Genomic DNA, 19,900 nt, shown 5'->3' with positions numbered 1-19,900 from the left:
ACCCTCTGGTATCAAGAGAGTGTGTGTGTAGGTATATATAAAACCAGTGTATTTTGAGTATGCCCTGGTCAAACGTTCTGCATTTAACTGCAGGAGCTGCAGCACTGGAGTGTGGGACACAGCTGGGGAAGAAGTAACTACTGTCATCTGTGTGTCTTACTGGCAACAAGCACAGCACCATTACAGTCCCAGCCAGGCAGCGAGTTTCTAGTCATGTAAGCTTTGGCATTTTTTCAGGATGCCTTTTAGTCTTACGTATTACCAGTGTCAACACTTTTAAAGTTTCAGAACTGCATGTGCTGAGACGAGGGTGACTTTATACTAAAATGTGTGCTAATATTGATAATACCGACATGTTTAAGTATCTTTATAGACATCCTATTTTCTATGTTGGTTTTGATGTTAAAGGATATACATTTTGCTAGCCTTAACTCCACTCTTTGAAGTTCTACTTTGTTAGAAGGGTAAGAAATGAATGTCTAATGTTTTTCATGGTGCTAAAGTAACTGTGATCAGCCTCAAATTATTCAGAATAAAAATGGTAGTTCTTAAGTGCCCAATTTGTTACTGCATGCATTATTTGCTCTCCTGTAAAATGTTGGGTTTTTTGAAACTAATTTTGTGTTATATTCTGGTAATTGCTGAATCTCACATGCAGAGTTTTGTATAAAAGCTTTTTTTACAGCTTTAATTACCACTGTGTTCTGATTTGCTCCTGAGTATATGGTACAACCCACTACATTCTTACTGCACTGATGAAGCATTTTAAGACCAATGGTTTCTAAGCCTGAACTACTGACCTCTAGAGTTAGATGCTTCTGTAAACTTTATCTGCTCTGTTTTCCATTCTGGGGTTTAATATCAAACGTACAGAATAGTTGCTTTCACAAAAGGCAGAATTGAAATGGAGGGAGGGAAACTGGTAGAACAAACTTGAGTGGTGTTTTCGGAGCATTCTGTATTTCTTTGCTTCACCTGCCTGTGTAAGTCAGTGGACCTTTGATTGTTTACTGGCCCTACTACTCCTTCAACCTTGACTTTGGCCGTATGAAGTGCTTCCTCATTGACAACTTCAGTAAACCACAGGAGTTCATTCACATTTCCTGTGAAGTAAACGTATCTGATAAGGGAGAAATACATTCCTCTGGGGGTTATTCTCTGGCCTGGGTTGCCTTTCAAATTAAAATTTGAAGAAAAAAAAATGCCCTGGGCTGTTATAAGCCCCATTTGTACATCGAAGCTTGTAAACCAGAAGTGAGAAGCCTGTGGAAAAAGCTTCCTGAAAATTGTAGCTGAAGCGATTTTGATACCAGTATTTATCATGAAAGCTAATTAAGGTGAAATATGCCTAGAAATGAGGTTTGACTTGTATACTATTTTCAGAAAATACTTCCTTTGAAACAATCACTCCCTATGGACTGGCCAACAGCAGCCCAGCAGTGTGCTGCAGCTACCTGCTAGTGAAGTAAGACTTTGCACTTGCTTCAAAGCTATTAACGTGGGTCCAACCCAGTCACATTTGTGTTCCTTTGCCTGGGTATCTGTTACAGCCAGATGTTCCTTTAACTGCACACAGCTGTTCCCTCAGCTTACCCTGAACTGGAGCTGTACCTGCCCCACGTTAACCCGTGACAGGACAAACACCCTCAGGTTGCTGCACTCTGCGTACAGGGCCTCTTAGGGTCTAGTCTTCTGTCCTGAGCAGCCTGAAAACAAAACAACCGGGAAAATTAACTTAGAGTTACCCTTGATCTTACATAGTTTACGTTTCAGCATGCTCGGTATGTTTAAAGCCCTCAAGAACAAGCCGAAGGACTCGTTCTCCTCTGACCGCGCTTCCGTGAGGGGCCGAGCAGCTAAACACGGCCCAGCTGTCACCTGAGCTCCGCCCGGCCGCCACAGGCGGGGCAAAGCTGGGCTGGGGAAGGTAACCCTGCGACGCCAGAGGCGGAGCCGCCGCCATGTTCCCGTGGCCCTGCCCTCCGCGGGGCCCCGCACCTGCCAGCCGGCGGCGCGGAGCAGCCCGGGAGCTGTAGTTCTCTTCCCCCCGCTACCGGCGCCGCGGCGCAAGGAGCCATGGCCGGCGCCGAGGAGAAGAAGCACGTCCGGTTCGCCGCCCCGGGGGAGGCGGCAGCGGCGGGACCGCGCCTCCCCGCCGCGCCGCGTGCGGAGGTGGCCGTGGTGGGCGGCTGGCGGTGCGGCCGGGGCGGAGAGGGAGCCGCGCTGCGGTGGTGCATCTCCGGGGCGCTGTGCGCGGCCTTCCTAGGGCTGGTGAGCGCGGGGAGCGGGCGGCCCAGCGCACCTGCGGCCCCTTCCCCTTCGGCCGCCTCTCGGCCCGGCCCGACCCGGCTGCGAGCCGCCAAGGGCGGGAGAAGGCGGAGCGCCGGGCCGCCAGCCCATTTAACGCTGTCTTTCAGGGGATGAGCATCGCGGTGCTGGGGCCCACCTTCCAGAACCTGGCCACCAACGTCCACAGGAACGTCACCGACATCTACTACATCTTCGTGGGCCGGTCCCTGGGCTACCTGGGCGGCTCGGTGCTCGGCGGGGTGCTCTTCGACTGCATGAACGCCCACCTCCTCCTGGGTGAGTGCCGGGCCTGGACCCTGAGGAGCTACAGGCGGTGACCGTGGGGGGAAGTGCTGGCCGGGGGGCTGTTGGGGTCACCTTTCACACCTCTTTGGCTCCCGCAGCCGGCTGGGGAGACACTGACGTGCCAGCTTTGGGTTGTTGAAGCCTGGGTCCCGTGGCATGTGGTGCCATTTGTTTTCGGACACCGTGTCTGTCCGGGCATTACCGCTGCATGGCATGAGTTCCAGGCAGTGGGGCTCACTGGGTGTGTCCATGGCGGTCACTGCTTTCAGCTGCCAGAGCCTGTTGGGATTCACCGAAGGGCGTCTTTGGCTTGGACAGAAAAGGTGTGACTGGAGGGTTTTGTCTTTTGCCCCTTTGTGTTGAGTAATCGGTGCGGTGTAGAGCCTCTTGGAATGTGCTGGTTTCTGTAGTGTCGGGCTGTGAAGTGCAGGAACAGAGCAGGGGAAACGTTTTTGGTTTTGATTTGCGCACAGCGGAAACCTCCAGCAGCCGCGCAGGGGTACCAGGGGTGCGTGTCTGTGGGGACAGCTCTGCAGAGCTCGTCCTTTTCCTAAAGCTTCGCCTGAGTGCTCGGTTTTATGTATTGGACAAGAGTACTGAGACGTTGACTGGAGGGCCTTAATCAAATTAAAACTTATTAAAGTGGAAAAGCATTAAATACTGGCTGTGATGGTGAAAACTTCCTGCTCGGTTGCTGCCCAGCTGGGAAAGCATTTAAACTCCATAGGAACCACTGTTCACTATCTTACGATTGTTCTTTCCAGTGCAGTGATGGCAGCATGTGCCTTTGTGCTGTGTGGTAGGGAATAGCACGGGTACTGGGGCTCTCTTTTCCTTTCCACTGCCATACTGTTACTGGGGGGGATTCAAATGGGCTGTGCCTCCGCTGAGGCCCATGCTGTAATCCCAGAGGTAGTTCTGAGAATACAAGATGTGTCTTCTACTGCTCGTGTTTGAGCTAAGTCTCTTGTTATCCCTGGATGTCTGTCTCCTGCTGTCAGGAGCAGTCACATCATACGATGTCTGTCTGTCTGTCTCTTCTCTCTTTTTCCCCCTTCTTTTTTTGTCTTCATCTTGCTGGATCAGTCCTTCTTATTTGCTCTTGTTCTGAGGTGTCTTTATTTGGTCTCCTCCCTGCTCATTATTCTTCTCCTCCAGAACCCCTGTAAAGTGAGGTCTCCTTGTGTGTCTGACAAGGTCAGACCTGTCCCTGGCTGACACTTGAGACTTTACCTTCCATAATGGAATTAATACACCTATGGAAGCGAGTGCTGAACTAGCTTAGTGTTTACTTCTTTTCCTGAAGTATCAGGTGAGATAGCTGTCTGTCACAATGCTTGGAAAGTGATTCATTTCCAAATCCTGTCCAATTTGTAACACTTATGGCAAAAGCACAATATGAGCTACTGAATCTTCTCTCCTTTCTATCATCTGGAGCCTGGCTATAAGAGATTTTGGCTCATGTAGATTTATCTCCCATCTTTCAACTGCTGAAGCTCTGCTATTGTACAGAGAAAAAAATTGAAGACGTAATCTGCCCTGGTCAGGGAAGCTTTTAAGTGCCACCCTTGAGGTGTAGAGCTGAAGTGAACAGCTGAGAACATGCTGAGAAGTGACTTTTCAGCTCTGAGTGGAGCACCTGAGAAGCTGTACTCATTGCACTCCATAGCTTTCTCTCTATGCAGCTCTGCATCCCACCCTTAAACCTTTTTGAGGTGTATTCCCAGTGCCTCAAGAGAGCTCTGGGGTTCTGGATGTTTATTTTTTCTGTTGTTTGTTTTTCTTGGCATTAACTCAAGTTCATAAATAATTACATCAGTCCCGATTGAACTTTCTGAGTACCTGCCCCTGCTGTAGTCACAGATTGATCTGACAATAACAGATGTCTGATCAGGTACAAGCTTTCTAAAAACCTAAGACTGTATATTCAGGGTACTCCTTGCAGGTTTTTTAATTAGGAAGGTCATTATGAGGATAGAATTGAACTGCTGAGCTTCACCCCAAATTGCAGTGAAAGTAATTCCTACCTGCTGAAAAAGACTTTTTGAAATGGCATGCTGTCAGCACGGTTAATAACAGCAAAACTAACACAGTTGTTGCACTGCTGCTAAATTCCTCTTGAGAAGTTTCATAGTTCTGTCTCCTAAAACTCCAGAACCCCCCTGGAATACATTCAGCCTGGGAGAACCAGCTGTAAGCAAGAGCCAGTGCTTTTAGCTGGGAGTTGCTTGGTGGCCACGTTGCAGTCACTTCACAGGATTACTGTAAGAGTGTAGTGATTTGGGTTCTTTTCCCAGGGAGCTGGATTTAATGCTCCATAGCTCTCAGAGTGGAAACTTCACACTGTTCAAAACCACATTGTACTCCTTTGGTGGTAAAGTAGCGTTTCTAGGTCAGAAGTTTGCAGAAGATGATGAAGTAGCACTTCTAACTCAGAAGTTTGCAGAAGACTTCTTAGTGTTCCAGCAGCAGGTGCTGCTCCCTTTGCAAACAAATCTTTAGCAAAACTGGTTTTTCGTGTAGTGCTGATATTCTGATGCAATTCCTTTATTCCCAGGTGGAAAATGATTCTGTTGAACTTGCTGTCTGCTTCTGCCAGTCGTGAGTCGAGGGGCTTAGGTTGCACCCGTTAGGATTATCAGGAACAGGGATAGTGATGAATGTATTTGTGTTTCTGTATGTCTGGTACTTTAAATGGAAACTGTAGCATCCTGAGGGTTTTGTTTGTTTTATTTTTCAACCTTTCCAGCACTATCCATGTTTGGAACAACAGTTGGTCTCTATGGGATACCCTGGTGTAAGAAATCCCTGCTGTTAACTGGCTTAATGTCAGTGATCGGAGCTTCCATGGGGATTCTGGACACAGGTAAGGGGCCGTGTGGGCCGGTAACCGTTTCTTCACCGAACTAGTTGGAAACTTCAAGGTCTCCAGAACTGCTGCTGGTATTTCACGGGATGTATCTTGGATGTGAAGAGGGGAGCTGTTGTACCTGGCCGGGTTTCTTGGATTGTTCTGATCCGGAGACTTCAGTGTTGATGTCTCAGTAACTGGCCTGCCTCAAGGGGTCTGGGGAGCTGGGTCACTCTTGCTTTCTGGAGATGGATGCACATTTCACTGGGCAATTCCAGGTGTAGAGAAAGTGTCACATGCTCTTTAAACAGTCTTTTCTTTAAACTACTTGCCTGCAGGAAGCTAGTTGGGTTTCTGTGCAGTAGGGCCAGCTGGAACTGAGCCCCGTGTTTGAGAGATGCTCACGGGTGCTCTGTGGGAGAGCTGCCCGCCTAAAGCTGCCCAGGTGGCCTTTGGGGAGTCACAGCAGGCATTCGCTGCCACAGCTCGCTCACAGCACCATGTGGGCCACCTGCCTGAGTTAAGGAGTATTTGCTGCCCTTGGCCAGCCTCCCTTGGGGTTTGGGAATACAGGTCTGGTCTGTGCCCTGTGTCGTAAGCGTGGGCATGCTGCAAATGGCCTGGAAAAACAACACTTTTCCCTGGAGCCTGTCAGACAGCAGCTTCTTAGAAGAGGTTCCTTACTGGAGGAAGATGTACTAGTGGAATCGCAGAGCAAATGTCTGTGTGTGTGGTTGGAAAGTCCAGTTATGCCAGAGGTGCAAGAAAGAAGCTCCCACAGACATGAGGTCACTGGGCATGGCTTAGGAAGAGTGATGAGCTCAGGGTGGCTGGCTGCAGTGGGCAGCTTGGATCAGGAGGTGAGGCCATGGCAGGAGACCTCAGCATGCTTAGACATGACTGGTTTACTTCTAGGGGACAGGAAGCAACCAAAAATGTGTTAGTGGTGGAGTGTTCTGGTGTTGCTGTAGAATGTGGGGGTAAAGCCTCAAGAGGCAGCCACTCACCTGGCACCTCTCTGGTCATGTCCCAGCAGCGTGCAGACTGTCCTGGCTTGCTGAGGGAGCAGCCTGAGGTTACTCACTAGCCAGCAAGGTACCACTGGGTCCGGTTGACCAGCCTTGGGGCAGGCTGATGCTTAGCCCAGCTATCCAAACAGCTCTGAGGTGGGCATCCCAGCTGCTGGTAGGCACTGCAGAGGAGTGACAGCTGCACAGGGAAGCCATCTGCCCTAACTCTGCGGAGCTTGAGGGAGCTCACTTAACCCTGAAAAGAGCCTGATACAGGAGCTGGGAGGGAAAAAGAGAGTTTTGCACAGCACAGGTTGTGCTGGACACCTGCAGCGGTGTGGTTGCTGCCTCTTGTGGGATCATTATTTGCAGCACTTGGTTTAAAAATCCTTTGTATGGGAAAATCCTTCAGCTTACTGTAAAAAATGTCAACAGTAAGGTGTGTGGGTGTGCTGCTTGGAAGTCAGACTTTGGAGGCAGGGAGACTTCCCAGCAGGAGAAACTAAGAGGAGGTAGAATTAATTTGGGAGGATGTTTTAACTGAGTTAATTTGGAAGAGTGAGAGTGCTGCATGACAAGGGTTGCCATACTGTAGCTCAGGAATTAGTTACTGTTCTCGTGTCCCTGTGTGGTTCTCGGGGACTATTAAAAGTGTCTCTCTGAGATCTGTTTTTCTAGCATGAGTGCTGATCTAGGAGGGGTGTTGGGGTTTGGTCTCTGCAGCAGTGTTACTGTAACCTCTCTGCTTCTGGGTTTGAATGCAGTTGGGGTAGCCCAGCCCATTGGAAGCAGGTGACTTGGGATGTCTCCTGGCATGGTGTTTAATGAGACCTCTGATTCTTAGCACTGCGTGTTGTTGCTTTTAACGCTTACAGAAACGAGCAGCGGTTGAATTTGGCCTTTTGGAAAAAAGGCTGGAACATGCTGCAAATTGTCAGGTAGGGTAATCAGGCCTGGCTGTTGCTGCTGGATCACAGTACCGTGTCTGACTGCTGTGAACTGCTTCCTAAACCTCAGGGAATCCTGTGGGTGTTGGGTTGCTCCAGAGCCGAATGTCGGTTAGCTATGGTTTGGCTCACTCTCTTTGCCAAGCGTGGTATTACTACAGGTTGAATTGATAACATGGGTTGGTTATGGGGACTTGGCTGGATTGGTTTGGGTTTTTAAGCAGCCCTTGGTTGCAGACTGCAGTGACTGACTCTTCCTCTCCCCCACTTGCAGGTGGCAATATACTGGCGCTGAACACCTGGGGCGCGGAGGCCGGGCCGCACATGCAGGCCTTGCACTTCAGCTTTGCGGTCGGCGCGTTTGTGGCTCCGATCCTGGCCAAGATGGCCTTGGGAGGCTCTGAACCTAAAGACCTTCCAGTAGCTGGAAAGACGAATCAGTCTGGCCCGAGGGCTGTGCCGACAGCGTCAGCCGCATCAGCTGCGGCAGCACTGAAGCACCAGCTTGGTGCGGATTTTCTGTGGTCCTATGTTGTCATAGGGACCTACCTGCTGGTCGTGTCTCTCTTCTTCTTCATTCTGTATTCAAAGGGCAGCTCGGCTCGAGACAAATCGAAGGCTTCTCTGCAGAAAGGCCCATTTGCCAGATACCACTATGCCCTCATCTTCCTCCTGTTCGTCTTCTTCTTCTGCTACGTGGGAGCAGAGGTCACTTACGGCTCTTACATCTTTACCTACGCCAAGGTCTTTGCTGAGATGAAGGAAAACCAGGCGGCCGCTTTGAATTCTGTCTTCTGGGGCGTGTTCGCGGCTTGCCGGGGAGTGGCGATATTCTGCGCCGCTTGCCTCTACCCTGGCACCATGATCCTGATGAGCATCGTAGGCTCTGCCCTTTCCTCTTCCTGCTTGGCCTTCTTCGCGAGGTACCCGGCCTCGCTGTGGGGCGGAACCGCCGTCTACGGGGCGTCGATGGCCACCATCTTTCCCAGCGGCATTTCCTGGATCGAGCAGTACACGGTGGTGCAAGGGAAATCGGCCTCTCTCTTTGTGATCGGCGCCGCACTGGGCGAGATGTGCATCCCCGCCGTGGTGGGCTATCTCCAGGGCCGCTTTCGCCACGTCCCTGTGGTGATGTACACTGCCTTGGTGACGTCAGCAATGACTGTTATCCTCTTCCCGCTGATGTACAGATTGGCCAACTGCCCCAGGGAGAGCGACCTGAAAGAAATGAGGGAGAGCGAGGACCGGAAAGCTCTGTTGTCAAACTCGGGGCTTAACGAGGATGAAGAGGATGAGGAGGATGCGGGGGAGTGGAACGAGGCGGACTTTGAGGTAATAGAAATGAATGACACGCTGAGAAACTCTGTGATAGAGACCTCCCGTAAGATACCCGGGGACTCTCCAGCCAGAGGCTCTCTCCAGCCTCAGCTGGGTGACGCAGCGCCCGATTCTCCAGCGGTTGTTGGTGGCTCCCCTGGGAGAAAAAACGTGAATGTTGAGCGGGAGAAGAACGATTAACGTAAAAGCTGACTGGTTCTTGTTGTTATTTTAAACAAAGGGAAGTGCAATTGAATCATCTAAGTGGTTCAAGAATCCTTTTACAGTGGCACAGAGCTCGGCATGTTCATGTCTGTCTTTGTCCGGCCCTTTCTCCTTGTCCGTTTTCAGCCTGCAGCTGTGTGTCTCGCAGTGACGTGCATGGGGTAACGTCCATAGACTGTGCCAAAAGTGTTACAACCTAAGAGACGTTCGCTAAGGCGACTGACGCTGTGGTAAGAACTACCTAGGACAGATGCGGACTGCTCAGACCACTCAGGTTTTTGGGTTGGTTTTTGGGAGGGTGGATGGAGGGTGCGGTTCTGAGGTGCTTGGTCATGAAATGTTTTCAGGAGAGAGAAACCTGTTACCTGTGATGCTGAGCTCTTGTGTCTCCTGAGAGAGGAACGTTTCCACGCTGTCAGAAGTGTGTGTGACGCACGCTGGGAAATCAGGTCAGGTTCCAGGTGATGCCCAGCGGCTGTAGATCAGACAGCCCAGTGTGAAGCTGTGGAATTGCCTGGTTCTGTCACTAAGATGAGGAAAGACTGAAAATCAGTTTTTGGGGGGTGGAACTGTGCCTTTGGGTCATTTCAAAGCAGTGTATGGGAAAGGTGACAAAACGGGTCATGTTTATCTGCTGTGAGGCGTAACTTGGGCCAGGTGAACAGCAGTGACGGAGCTAAATAGCCTGAAGTACTTGTGACTGTACTTGTGCTTTTAATCACTGCGCTGCCACTGACATCCAGAGGTGTAGGAGGTGACAGAATCACACTGTCCTGACACAGGGCCATAACATTGTCAAGCCAGTTGCTTTAAGGTTCTAACAACTTCTCTGGCTTCCTGTGCCAAGACTTGGTGTTGTGAGGTGCTTAAAGGAGAACCTGGGAGGGAATTACCGGTGGGACAGTCCTTCCAGGTCGCATTGTGTGAGCGCTTGTCCCTTGCCAGCCGGATGGTGCCGTTTGGGTTTTCTTTCTTTGGGTGATGACTTCAGAGGCGGCTTCTCCCTGGAGAAGCTGCAGTGGTTTGTAGTTGGAAATTCCTTGCTGCTAAGCAGGGAAGACATGGGAAGGACCAGTCATGCCAGCAAGCCCTCCCCTTGGAAAAGCAAAAGAACCCCATGAAACCGCACACATGGGCAAGATCTGACCCTGCAACAGCTGTGCAGTTTGTCTGCCCGGAGTGCCCAGGCTGTAGGGGGACTATTCATTTACAGCTGTGTGACCAGGGTGGGCTGTGGTCTGGCAGTTTTCACTTTGCACTTCTATGAGTGTTTTTCTTGTGAAGAAGTTTGATGCACTGAGAGCAGAGCTGTAGCTGTGCCAGCGCAGAACCTGAGCTGTGCAGTGTATTGTTCAGGTCTGGGTTTGTTCCCTATCTTGTCGTCTGAGAGTGCAACCTAGAACCTCCTGCCTCTCTTTGCTGAGAAGTTACCAGGGGAAAGTGTGTGGGGTTTTATTTGCACCTTGCCAGGTTGCAGTGCCTCCCTTCGCTCCCATTGACGCGTTGGTACGTCAGCACCATTACACTCCTGCCCAGTTCCTCTTACCCCTTGTGTGTACGTGGCAGCTCTCCCAGCGCAGCGCATGCACCTGCACATTAAAATGCGGCCTTGTTTCACTCACTGCGTTAACGCAACGGTGAGCAAGTGCTTTTAGACGGCAGATCCTCCTTCTATCTACGTGTGACAGCACTGGCTCACCGGGTGCAAGGCCCTACGGCCTCCTGCCTTCACCTCGTTTTGTACCATGCCAACACGTGCGGGATGGTGGGGGGAGTGCCTGAAACAAGCACAGACAGAACCTTCAACTTTCCATTCCCCTTTTTCCCTCTGGTGCCCCACAGTTGCTGCTTTGGGCATGAGGGAAGCGGGGGTGGTAGCTGATGGCAAGGCCCAGTCCCAGTGGTGGAGGGGGAGGTGGGCGCTGCTGCTCCTGCTCTGCTGTTGCTGGAGGTCACAGGGTCCCTTTGGCAGAAGCCAGGCCAGGTGCAAGCTGCCCACCAAAGGCAGGAAGCTGGTTTTGTAGCTGCCATCTGGAGCCTTTAACCTGAATTGAATTTCCCCGTACCTGAGATCATGTTGCAAGAAGAAAATGAGTTTAAGAAACACACCTGGCAACTAGGAAGTCTAAGTAATTCCCCCAATCCCTATGGTAATCTTTGAAGTGCAATCCCAGTCTGGAAGGTCCCGCAGGTAAAATTGTTCTCAGGGATTGTCACACATCTTGCATAACTGAGTACTAAACCCACAGAGAACGGAATGAAAGCTGTGGTGGGAGATGCACTGGAACCTCTCTGAACTGTATCTACTCACTGCTGCTGTGCACACACTGATTTGTATTCAGACTGATGTCTTCCCAATAAGTATAAAAATACCGTGCAAAACACTGACTGTTTGTTCTTACTGGCTGTAGGAATTCCTGAGTCACGCAAGGTCTCCCATCTCTTCCCCCAAAGTTGGAGGCCCAAGTGGCAGGAGTGGAGTGGTACCTGGAATGCCAAGGTAGGAGTGGCCTTTTACAGAAGGCAAAGGATTCAGAAAGCAGCAGCAGGAATGACGCGAGTTCCACTCTCTTTCCTTCAGTGGTACTGCACAGAATCACCTCCATCAGTTGACAGGTGGAGGCCTTTGGATGATGCCTCAATTTTCAGCAAGCATGTTGAGCCTTTGATGTCTTAATTCTGGCCTCAAACTTGAAATGGCTCCTACTCACAGAGCTTGGTCTCCTTTTCCGTAGCAGTGTGATTTTCAAGGCAGGGACTGTCCTCGCTGAAAGCTGAATGTTTAAAGCTGGTCATTTCCACTAACGTCCAGCTCAAAGCAGCTGTAGACATGTTCAAGGTCGTGGCTTTCTAGTTCTTGGATTTTGGTGTTTCTTGAGGTTTGTTTTTAGACAGGGAATGTTAGTTCTTACACGTCTGAGTTTCCTTGCAGAGCAAACCCCTTCCCGGCCCGTACAGTGCAGGAGAGGATCTGTTTACGGTGCCTTTTTAAGTTAAAGAGCCTGCAGAGCGCCTGGACACTGGAACGTGCATGTTATGAGTTGAAAAGACTTGAAGCAAACAACTACCCCTGCCCTGTCATCACCTCTGCGCTGCGCTCTGCGGGTCCCGTTACGTACCTGCACCTGGGCCTGAGCTGAAGAGGAGCGCGTCCCCACGTGCGCCAGAGGTAACGTTGTGCACTCAAACCTCACTCACTGTTTGCATTCACCCCCGGAGCACTGCCAGGTGCCAGCTTGTCACTCCCAGCCTGTCACTGGAACGCAGGCACAGGCATCATGTCACGCCTCTGGGGCCGCTTTCTTTGGGCGTCGCGCTCGGTGGCTGCTCCTGTTTGGCTGCTCTGGTAGGTGTTTGGGAGGTTGGTTCTGCTTGGTGGGGGTCCGCATTGTACCCTGCGGTGTGACATGGGGCAGGTCCGCTTGTATCTTGAATGTAACGAGTTGCCTGGAGAAGGCACTCGGGTTCCTGGCTGCAAATAAAGTTCTGTCCTATTTTTCAAAGCAGCTCCAGCCTTGTAAATGTCAAACCTCCTCCTCGACTGACAGGTAACTGACAAGGCTTCACTCCAGGCTTGGGGAAGGCCTCCGAGGGTTTAGATCCCAAAGCTCCTGAACCTGCGTTGTGGCTGCTGAGCCCTTAGGCGAGCAGCCCCCTCTACGCTAATTACCGCTGGTAACGAGGGTGTCCGCGACCGAGGGCGACTATAAAGACACGTCCATTTTTACCATATCGTTTTATTCAACTTTAATATGGTTTCCATTATTAACTTCTAAAACAAAATGATTTCCAGTTTAGAAAACAATGCACTGACCACATAATTCCTTTTCCATTTTATACAGTTATACAAATATTCTAAATACACATTTTGTCAAGATGGTGGCAAATAAGATTTAACTGTACAGTACGTAAGGAAAGAAAATATTTTAAGCATATTTAGAAGCAATAGAAATGTCTATACAAAACAAGCAAAAATGGAATAAAATTTTATATTTAAAGTATTGCAACAGTCCCACAGGTTTGTAACAAAAATGTCTTTGCACGGTTCCTCACAATGCCCCATTAATAGCTAAAGCAAGACAGCAATTTTTAGAAAATAATGTTTCAAAATGCTACACATGGTACTACTGTTTGCACAGTCTGATCAAAGTAACCATCTACTTGGAATCAAGCAAAACTTAGGAGGAGATATACCAACTGACTTTAAAATTATCTGTATAAAAGTCATTGCACATTATTTTACTCAGTTGTTTGAAAAGTAAAAAAGTGTATTTACAAAATATTTCGCAGACAAAATTATAAAGTGAATGGGGAATAGATAAGTAACACGTCTTGATACTGACAGTTCAAGAACACACACGAATGGTTTTGTCGTTTCGAGAGGTTTTCAGTGCTCCTTCCTCTGGGAAGTAAACTCGACTTCTACTCTGCAATGGATTTACAAGATGTTACACGCAGCTATTTCAACATCAGCATTATAAAACAGTATGTTAGAAACATGAAAGAAAGAAGAAATTTGTACATCTCAAAAAGTGAGCGGTTCAGAGATCAGCGAACGGGGTCTTTCCTTGTTTAATTTACTTAGGATAAGTGTTCATTCTTCTTCAGGGAACGAACCCGACAGTTAAAAATGGAAATCCTGGACTAGATGGGAGTTGAGAAAGCACCATGCACGAGAGTCTTAGTGTGGTAAACACTGAACAAAAGAAAAGTAGCACCTGGAATCTTGTAACACAGATCGTTTAAAACTGGTCGAGGAGCTGGCGAAGATACGGCGCCTTTGACAGTTCTCTGCGTACTCTGGACAGCTTGAAAAGCACTGGGCAGTTGAGGGAGACGCACTGGATCTGCCGGTCTGAGCAGCCCGTACAGTTCTTGCATATCTGGATTTCACACAAAAGAGCAAGCCAGGTTAGTGTCAGGCTGACATCACTGGGGACTAACGAGTCCTCAGCGGCCTGTCAGCAGAACAGCCGGGGCGGCAGCTCTTCCCCAGCACAGAGGGCCCCAGGGCAGCTCCACGCCCTGCGGCAGCTTCTCTCCCGCCACTGCGGGTGCCTGGCCACAGGCATCGCCTGCCCTGAGTGGGGCAGAGATCAACAGCTTGGTGACAGCTCGGGCTTCCGTCCCGTTAATTGAGCTCTGCACTGCGCATGGCATGTGGAGAAGCGAGGTGAGCGGATCTAAGTGGGGCAGGGTGCTTTACTCATGAACCCTACTCAGTTAGTGAAAAAGGAGAAACTCCTTCTCTGCAGTTACAGCAACGGGACTTCCTTCACAACCTACCCCTGCTTCAGAAGCAGCTGCAGTTAGAGGTTTACTTCCCATGTCAGAGTTAATCAATCCCAAGACACAACCACAGAGCACGTAGGTTCCACGGCTCTCCTTGTCCATGGAACTACTCACTACTGCAGCTACTGCTGCTTGACAGTGCTTCTAACACAAGATACCTGATGCAATAAAGCATCAGTGGGCAGGGCTTTCCAAAGGTGGCTTCCGTGAGAGGCTAAAGGCTCACTGCTTTGCTCTCTCATGTGTCACCCCTTCTGCTATCTGCCACCTCTGACATTTTTTCCAAAACCTCAGGAATTTGCTTCCAACTACATTTGTGTTTTCCAACATCAAAACATCACACAATGTCATTGTACCAGTCACGCTTAACAACTAACCAAACCCAAATCCTTTCCTTCTTTTCTGCTTTTCCTTCTTCTCGTGCTAAAATTATTTGGGCACCAGCACCCCTCTCAGCCAGACCTGTATCAGCCCCAAGTCCCCACAGGAACTCAAACTGACCACAGCCAGAGAGGAGCAGCCCCTAGTTTGAACATAAGGGACCAAACAAAAGGGTACTTGGGACACTTTCCAAGTTCAGTTTGTGTAGAGGGGAGAAGTCTACAACCTGTAATTTTTAAGTGCACTTTAAAATAGTGTCCAATTCAGCGTCATATCAGTGCTCCGACTCTGGCACATCTATAACCTAGGAGGGCCAAGAATGTCAGCTGCAAAGGATACGTATATTGCCATACAAAAATAAGGCAGAAGCTCTTAGGGAGATGCTGAGTCATCAAACACTACTAAAAGGGGATCCCAGGCCTTGCAACCCCTTGCACGGTGCAGGGCCAAGAGACCCTTCTGATCAAACCCACTGATCCCTCTGTGGGGCTGAGCCAACCTCCTGGGTTTCTGACAGATTTCAGAACAGCAGCAATGTGCAGGGTTTGGAGTTACCACAGGAGAACTGCACAACAGCCATTGCCTGCCTCTACTGCCATTTACAGTGCAGATCAGAGCAAGCATCACACAAACCACACAAGCCCTGGCCTCGGTAACAGGGTGTTTACGGACAGTGAATTACAAGGGTTCTCTAGTGACAGAGCCCCTGGGAACCTATCCCGCTGATGCCCGTGCTGCAGGAACAGCTATGGCCCTGCAGTTCAGACACTGAAATGGCTCATGTGCCAGTGCTAAAAATCAGCGTTGGCAAAACCAGTGATTAATTGTCACACGCGACAGCGGGAGAGGAGGGGAGGGTACGTGTGTGTTTCTGTAGGGGGGGCACTGTGCGTTGCTGCAACACGTTCATGAGCACAGCCAGCTGCCTTCATAAAGGACTCCTAGCTCAAGGCAAAAAACCAGCTTGGAAAGCTCCTACCGAGAGGGGAGGTAAGGAGAAACCCCCGTAAAACCACATCCACATTACACACGTAAATACATCATCTGGGACAAATGTTTTTGTTCCTCAAACGTCACTGGTTATTTTAATGCAATAAAGGTGAATCTTTCCTACTTTTACAACTCCCATCACTGTCATTATGAAAAGGTGCCTACAAACCGTGTAAGATACTTGGAAAGAAAGGAGAGAAGCATCTACTGTCCTGTCCCACTCTTGCCTTCAGCTTTATGCTCAGCTAAGGACAGTAACAGTTGCTATGCTGCCTGCAACAGCACTGGGAAAAGCAAACAAGCTGTAACGTGTCCGTACTTCCCATGGCTGTTGGGGGCATTCATGCTCTGACACCCCTGCCCCTGGCTGACAGACATGTGACCAGGCTTTAACCTTACCTTGACCAGCTGTTCCTGTTTACGCTCCAGCTCTCGGATTTCTTGGTTGAGAATCACGGCCACGTGCTGTGGCTGGCTCCTGCACTTATTGCAGATCCCGTACTGGGTCAGTTCATCGCACACGGGACAGTGTAAGGTCGTGAAATACTGGGAGATGGTGCCTTTGCGTCCCTCCAGCTCACTGCAGGCAGCGGTGGCAGCTTTTTGAATCTGTCCAAAAAAATAATTAAGAGGTAATGAGCTTTGAAGAGAGCAGCCAGCCTTATCCCTGGCTCACACAGCCTACTTCGAAAAGGCTTATGAAGCGCAGCACAGTGCAGGCACCTGCCCCTGCAGTGATGCACTGAACAGTGCCCACCCACACCTATCTCACAGGGAATCTCACCAGGGAAGAGAGAGGGTAACCAAAGGAATGATCAGTCACGTGCTAAGTTCCTGATCTCATCTCTAACTCTGCCTCCTGCAATTGCTCCTTCAGGTGCTGATCTACATCACATCCAAACATGCCCTGGCTGCTGCCCCAGAGGATGCCTTCCAGATCTTACCTCCCTATCCCAGCCACAGAGCTGCCACTGTTCTTTGGTCTGTGGCTTCAGCTCACCCTCCAATTTCCTGGGACAACGCTCCATCCCTGCCCCTCATCCAGGGAAGACTGGTCTTTGCACTGGCCCCTGGTGCAGCTTTGACTTTGTCCTGGTGCTATCCTTCCCTCTCTTGCTCCAAACACCTGGGTGCTCTGCCCCTCCCTCAGCACTCCCGGGCCCTGCAGAGTCAGGGCTCTTTCTGCCTTTTCAGAGCAGCGTGCTGGTGACACTTCAGGCGAGTGACACAGCACCATGGGAAAGGCTGAGAACGGCAGCAGAACAGAGGTCAACCAAAGCTGTGTTAAGAGTCTTCACTGGGAATCATGCTGTGTTACTATGCTGCTGAGGAACCAAGCTGCAGATGGGCTGCCTTTCACCATCCCTTTCTGTCAGGGGAGTCACAGACTAAAATCCGGCTACCTAACACTTCTCTGCCTGCCTCTCAAGGGGTTCTTTAACTTTCAGGGGAGTCAGTTCTGGATAGAATTTAGAATTTCTGGTGATACTGATTCTTAAGAAGTGTCCCTGCTGCTGGGGCACTGCCACCTCTTCTATAAGGAGGGAAGTTCTTCAGAACATCTTGGGAGAACTCGGCTGCAGACAGAAACCACAGTAAACCCAAGCGCTGTGTGGACACCCTGGTGTTTGTAACCTTGCGGAGCCACTCTCTATCATCTTCAATAGGTCCTGGACTACAGGAGAAGTGCCTGAAGATTGGAGAATAGCCAATGTGACTCCAGTCTTTAAAAAAGGCAAGAAGGAGGATCCCAGTAACTACAGGCCAGTCAGCCTCACTTCTGTCCCTGGAAAGGTGATGGAACAGTTTGTTTTGGATGCCATCTCCAAACAACTGGAAGAGAAGAAGGTTATGAGGAGTAGTCAGCATGGATTCACCAAGGGGAAATCGTGCTCGACCAATCTCATAGCCTTCTATGATGTCATCACCAACTGGGTGGATGGAGGGAGAGCAGTGGATGTCGTCTACCTTGACTTTAGCAAAGCTTTCGATACTGTCTCCCACGACACCCTGATAGAGAAGCTGAGGGAACAAGGGTTAGATGAGTGGACAGTGAGGTGGGTCGAGAACTGGCTGTCGGACCGGTCTCAGAGGGTCGTGATCAGTGGAGTAGAATCTGAATGGAGGCCTGTGACTAGTGGTGTTCCCCAGGGCTCGGTGTTGGGTCCAGTCCTGTTTAATATCTTCATTGACGATCTTGATGAGGGTATAGCATCCACCCTCAGCAAGTACGCCGATGATACAAAGCTGGGAGGATTGGCTGACACGCAGGAACACTGCGCTGCCATCCAGCGAGACCTTGACAGGCTGGAGAGCTGGGCTGGGAGAAACCAGATGAGGTTCAACAAGAGCAAGTGTAAAGTCTTGCACCTGGGGAGGAACAACCAACTGTATCAGTACAGGCTGGGGGATGACCTGCTGGAAAGGAGCTCTGTGGAGAAGGACCTGGGGGTCCTGGTTGATGACAGGTTGGCTATGAGCCAGCAGTGCGCACTGGTGGCGAAGAGAGCCAATGGGATCCTGGGATGCATCAGGAAGAGTATGTCCAGCAGGTCGAAGGAAGTGATCCTCCCCCTCTACTCTGCGTTGGTCAGGCCCCACCTGGAGTACTGTGTCCAGTTCTGGGCTCCATGGTATAAAAAAGACAGGGATCTACTGGAGAGAGTCCAGAGAAGGGCCACGAAGATGATTAAGGGCCTGGAACATCTCCCATATGAGGAAAGGCTGAGTAAGCTGGGTCTGTTCAGCCTGGAGAAAAGAAGGCTTAGGGGAGACCTAATTAGTGTTTATAAATATCTTAGACTTGGGACGCAGGGGGATTTGGCCAGCCCCTTTTCAGTGGTCTGTGGGGACAGGACTAGGGGCAATGGCTGTAAGCTGGAGCATAGGAAGTTCCGCACCAACATGCGGAAGAACTTTTTCACAGTGAGGGTGACGGAGCAGTGGAATAGGCTGCCCAGGGAGGTGGTTGAGTCTCCTTCTCTGGAGATATTCAAGTCTCGTCTGGATGCCTATCTGTGTAATATGAGATAGCGAGCCTGCTTTGGCAGGGGGGTTGGACCCGATGATCTCTTGAGGTCCCTTCCAACCCCTAAGATTCTGTGATTCTGTGATTCTGTGATTCTGTTTTCAAAGACTCACCCGGGGCAACTCGTGGTACCAGCTGAAGACGTCAATGCCGATGAGCGAGAACACCCGAGCCAGCGGGGGCAGGATCTGCTTGGTGATGTAGTAGGTCGCGTTCAGCCTCAGGTTGGGATCCTGCAGGACTTCGATGGGCCGCCTCACCAGCTGGATCAGGGGCAGCCCGGGCACGCCGTACACTATGACGTAGGGCACTCGCTCCCCAACTCGAGGTTCGGAGCGACGGTCGTAGGCAAGCATTCTCCTGTTTAAAAACAGCCTTTAGAATGCATCCAGAGACAAGCTGACAGCTATTTGCTGACATCTGCTTTTGTATTTCCCCACCTGATTACATCAGTGGCTCTCCAGACGACTGAAGCCAGTGTCTGTTATGAAGCACAGGGACAAGTTGTTTAATTTTTAATTTGCCTCATGATCAGACCCAAATCTCAGAACCTGGAATTGAGCCCTCAGATGTGTCCTGTGTTCAGGTCCCTTGGATCTGCATGCAGATTGCTTTCTAGCTACCCCCTTCCTTAAATGAATACTTTAATCAAGTGCAGCCAAGATACCAAAAAGAGCTGAAGTACCCAGAAAGCATCCCTGTTCACAGTGTGAAGCAGGTTAACAATCCCAGACTCGAATTTACTTTTATTTAAAAAGCATGGCTTAAGCTGAAGACGTTTTATATCAAGCAAGGAGGCAAAATGTGCCAGCTCACATTACCTATTACTGGCAAACACTATCAGGAGGATGCAATACTGGCTTTAAGTATGGTACTTTTTAAAAAGATGAAAGATTATGCCTGGCAACGTACTTCAGAGCATCGAGAGACGTCGCTATGACAATTTTTAATGTATCCAGTATCCATGAGCCATGGGCAGCCTCGGAGAGTCGAGCCCTTGTACAGACACGGAAGCGTAAGCAACAGCAGTGAACACACTGTTACAGCGTCCTGACAAGAGACCTTAACTCTTGAACATGGGTGGCTCTTGCCAGGGCTATGCAACGGCTTTCTAGGACTATCTGGCACCTGATCTCTCCTCAGGCAGAGAAGGAAGTCAGAGCCAACTGCTGCAACAGTATCTGAAGAAGATATCTCACTGCTACCCATAGCCTGCCAGTACAAAGGTCAAGAGACAAAAATATCTACAATTAGCACTTGATCT

At 50.0% G+C, this 19,900-nt stretch overlaps 2 protein-coding genes across 2 annotated transcripts in view; one reads left to right on the top strand and one right to left on the bottom strand.

Moving 5' to 3' along the window:
• Positions 1 to 2,076: 2,076 nt before the first annotated feature.
• MFSD4B (major facilitator superfamily domain containing 4B) lies at positions 2,077 to 8,955 on the top strand (the record flags this gene model as incomplete). Its single annotated transcript, XM_084261366.1, is given in 5 exon segments — positions 2,077 to 2,292; positions 2,294 to 2,319; positions 2,321 to 2,586; positions 5,345 to 5,461; positions 7,678 to 8,955. Coding segments are annotated over 5 exon segments (1,869 nt in total). The 3' UTR covers positions 8,922 to 8,955.
• Positions 8,956 to 12,685: 3,730 nt separating this feature from the next.
• Positions 12,686 to 19,900, bottom strand: part of REV3L (REV3 like, DNA directed polymerase zeta catalytic subunit) — a 115,174-nt gene continuing 107,959 nt past the window's right edge. The window contains exons 30-32 of the mRNA XM_084261816.1: positions 18,750 to 18,996; positions 16,008 to 16,217; positions 12,686 to 13,828 (exon numbers count right to left, since the gene is read on the bottom strand). Coding sequence (XP_084117942.1) covers positions 13,688 to 13,828; positions 16,008 to 16,217; positions 18,750 to 18,996 — 598 coding nt within the window. The 3' untranslated portion in view covers positions 12,686 to 13,687. The remainder of the gene's footprint in view (positions 13,829 to 16,007; positions 16,218 to 18,749; positions 18,997 to 19,900) is intronic.

This window comes from Gallinula chloropus, assembly GCF_964237585.1.
Source record: "Gallinula chloropus genome assembly, chromosome: 3".
In the NCBI taxonomy this organism is placed as follows: Eukaryota; Metazoa; Chordata; class Aves; order Gruiformes; family Rallidae; genus Gallinula; species Gallinula chloropus.
Note: the sequence above shows the minus strand (reverse complement) of the source record. Positions and strands in the feature narration are given on the sequence as shown.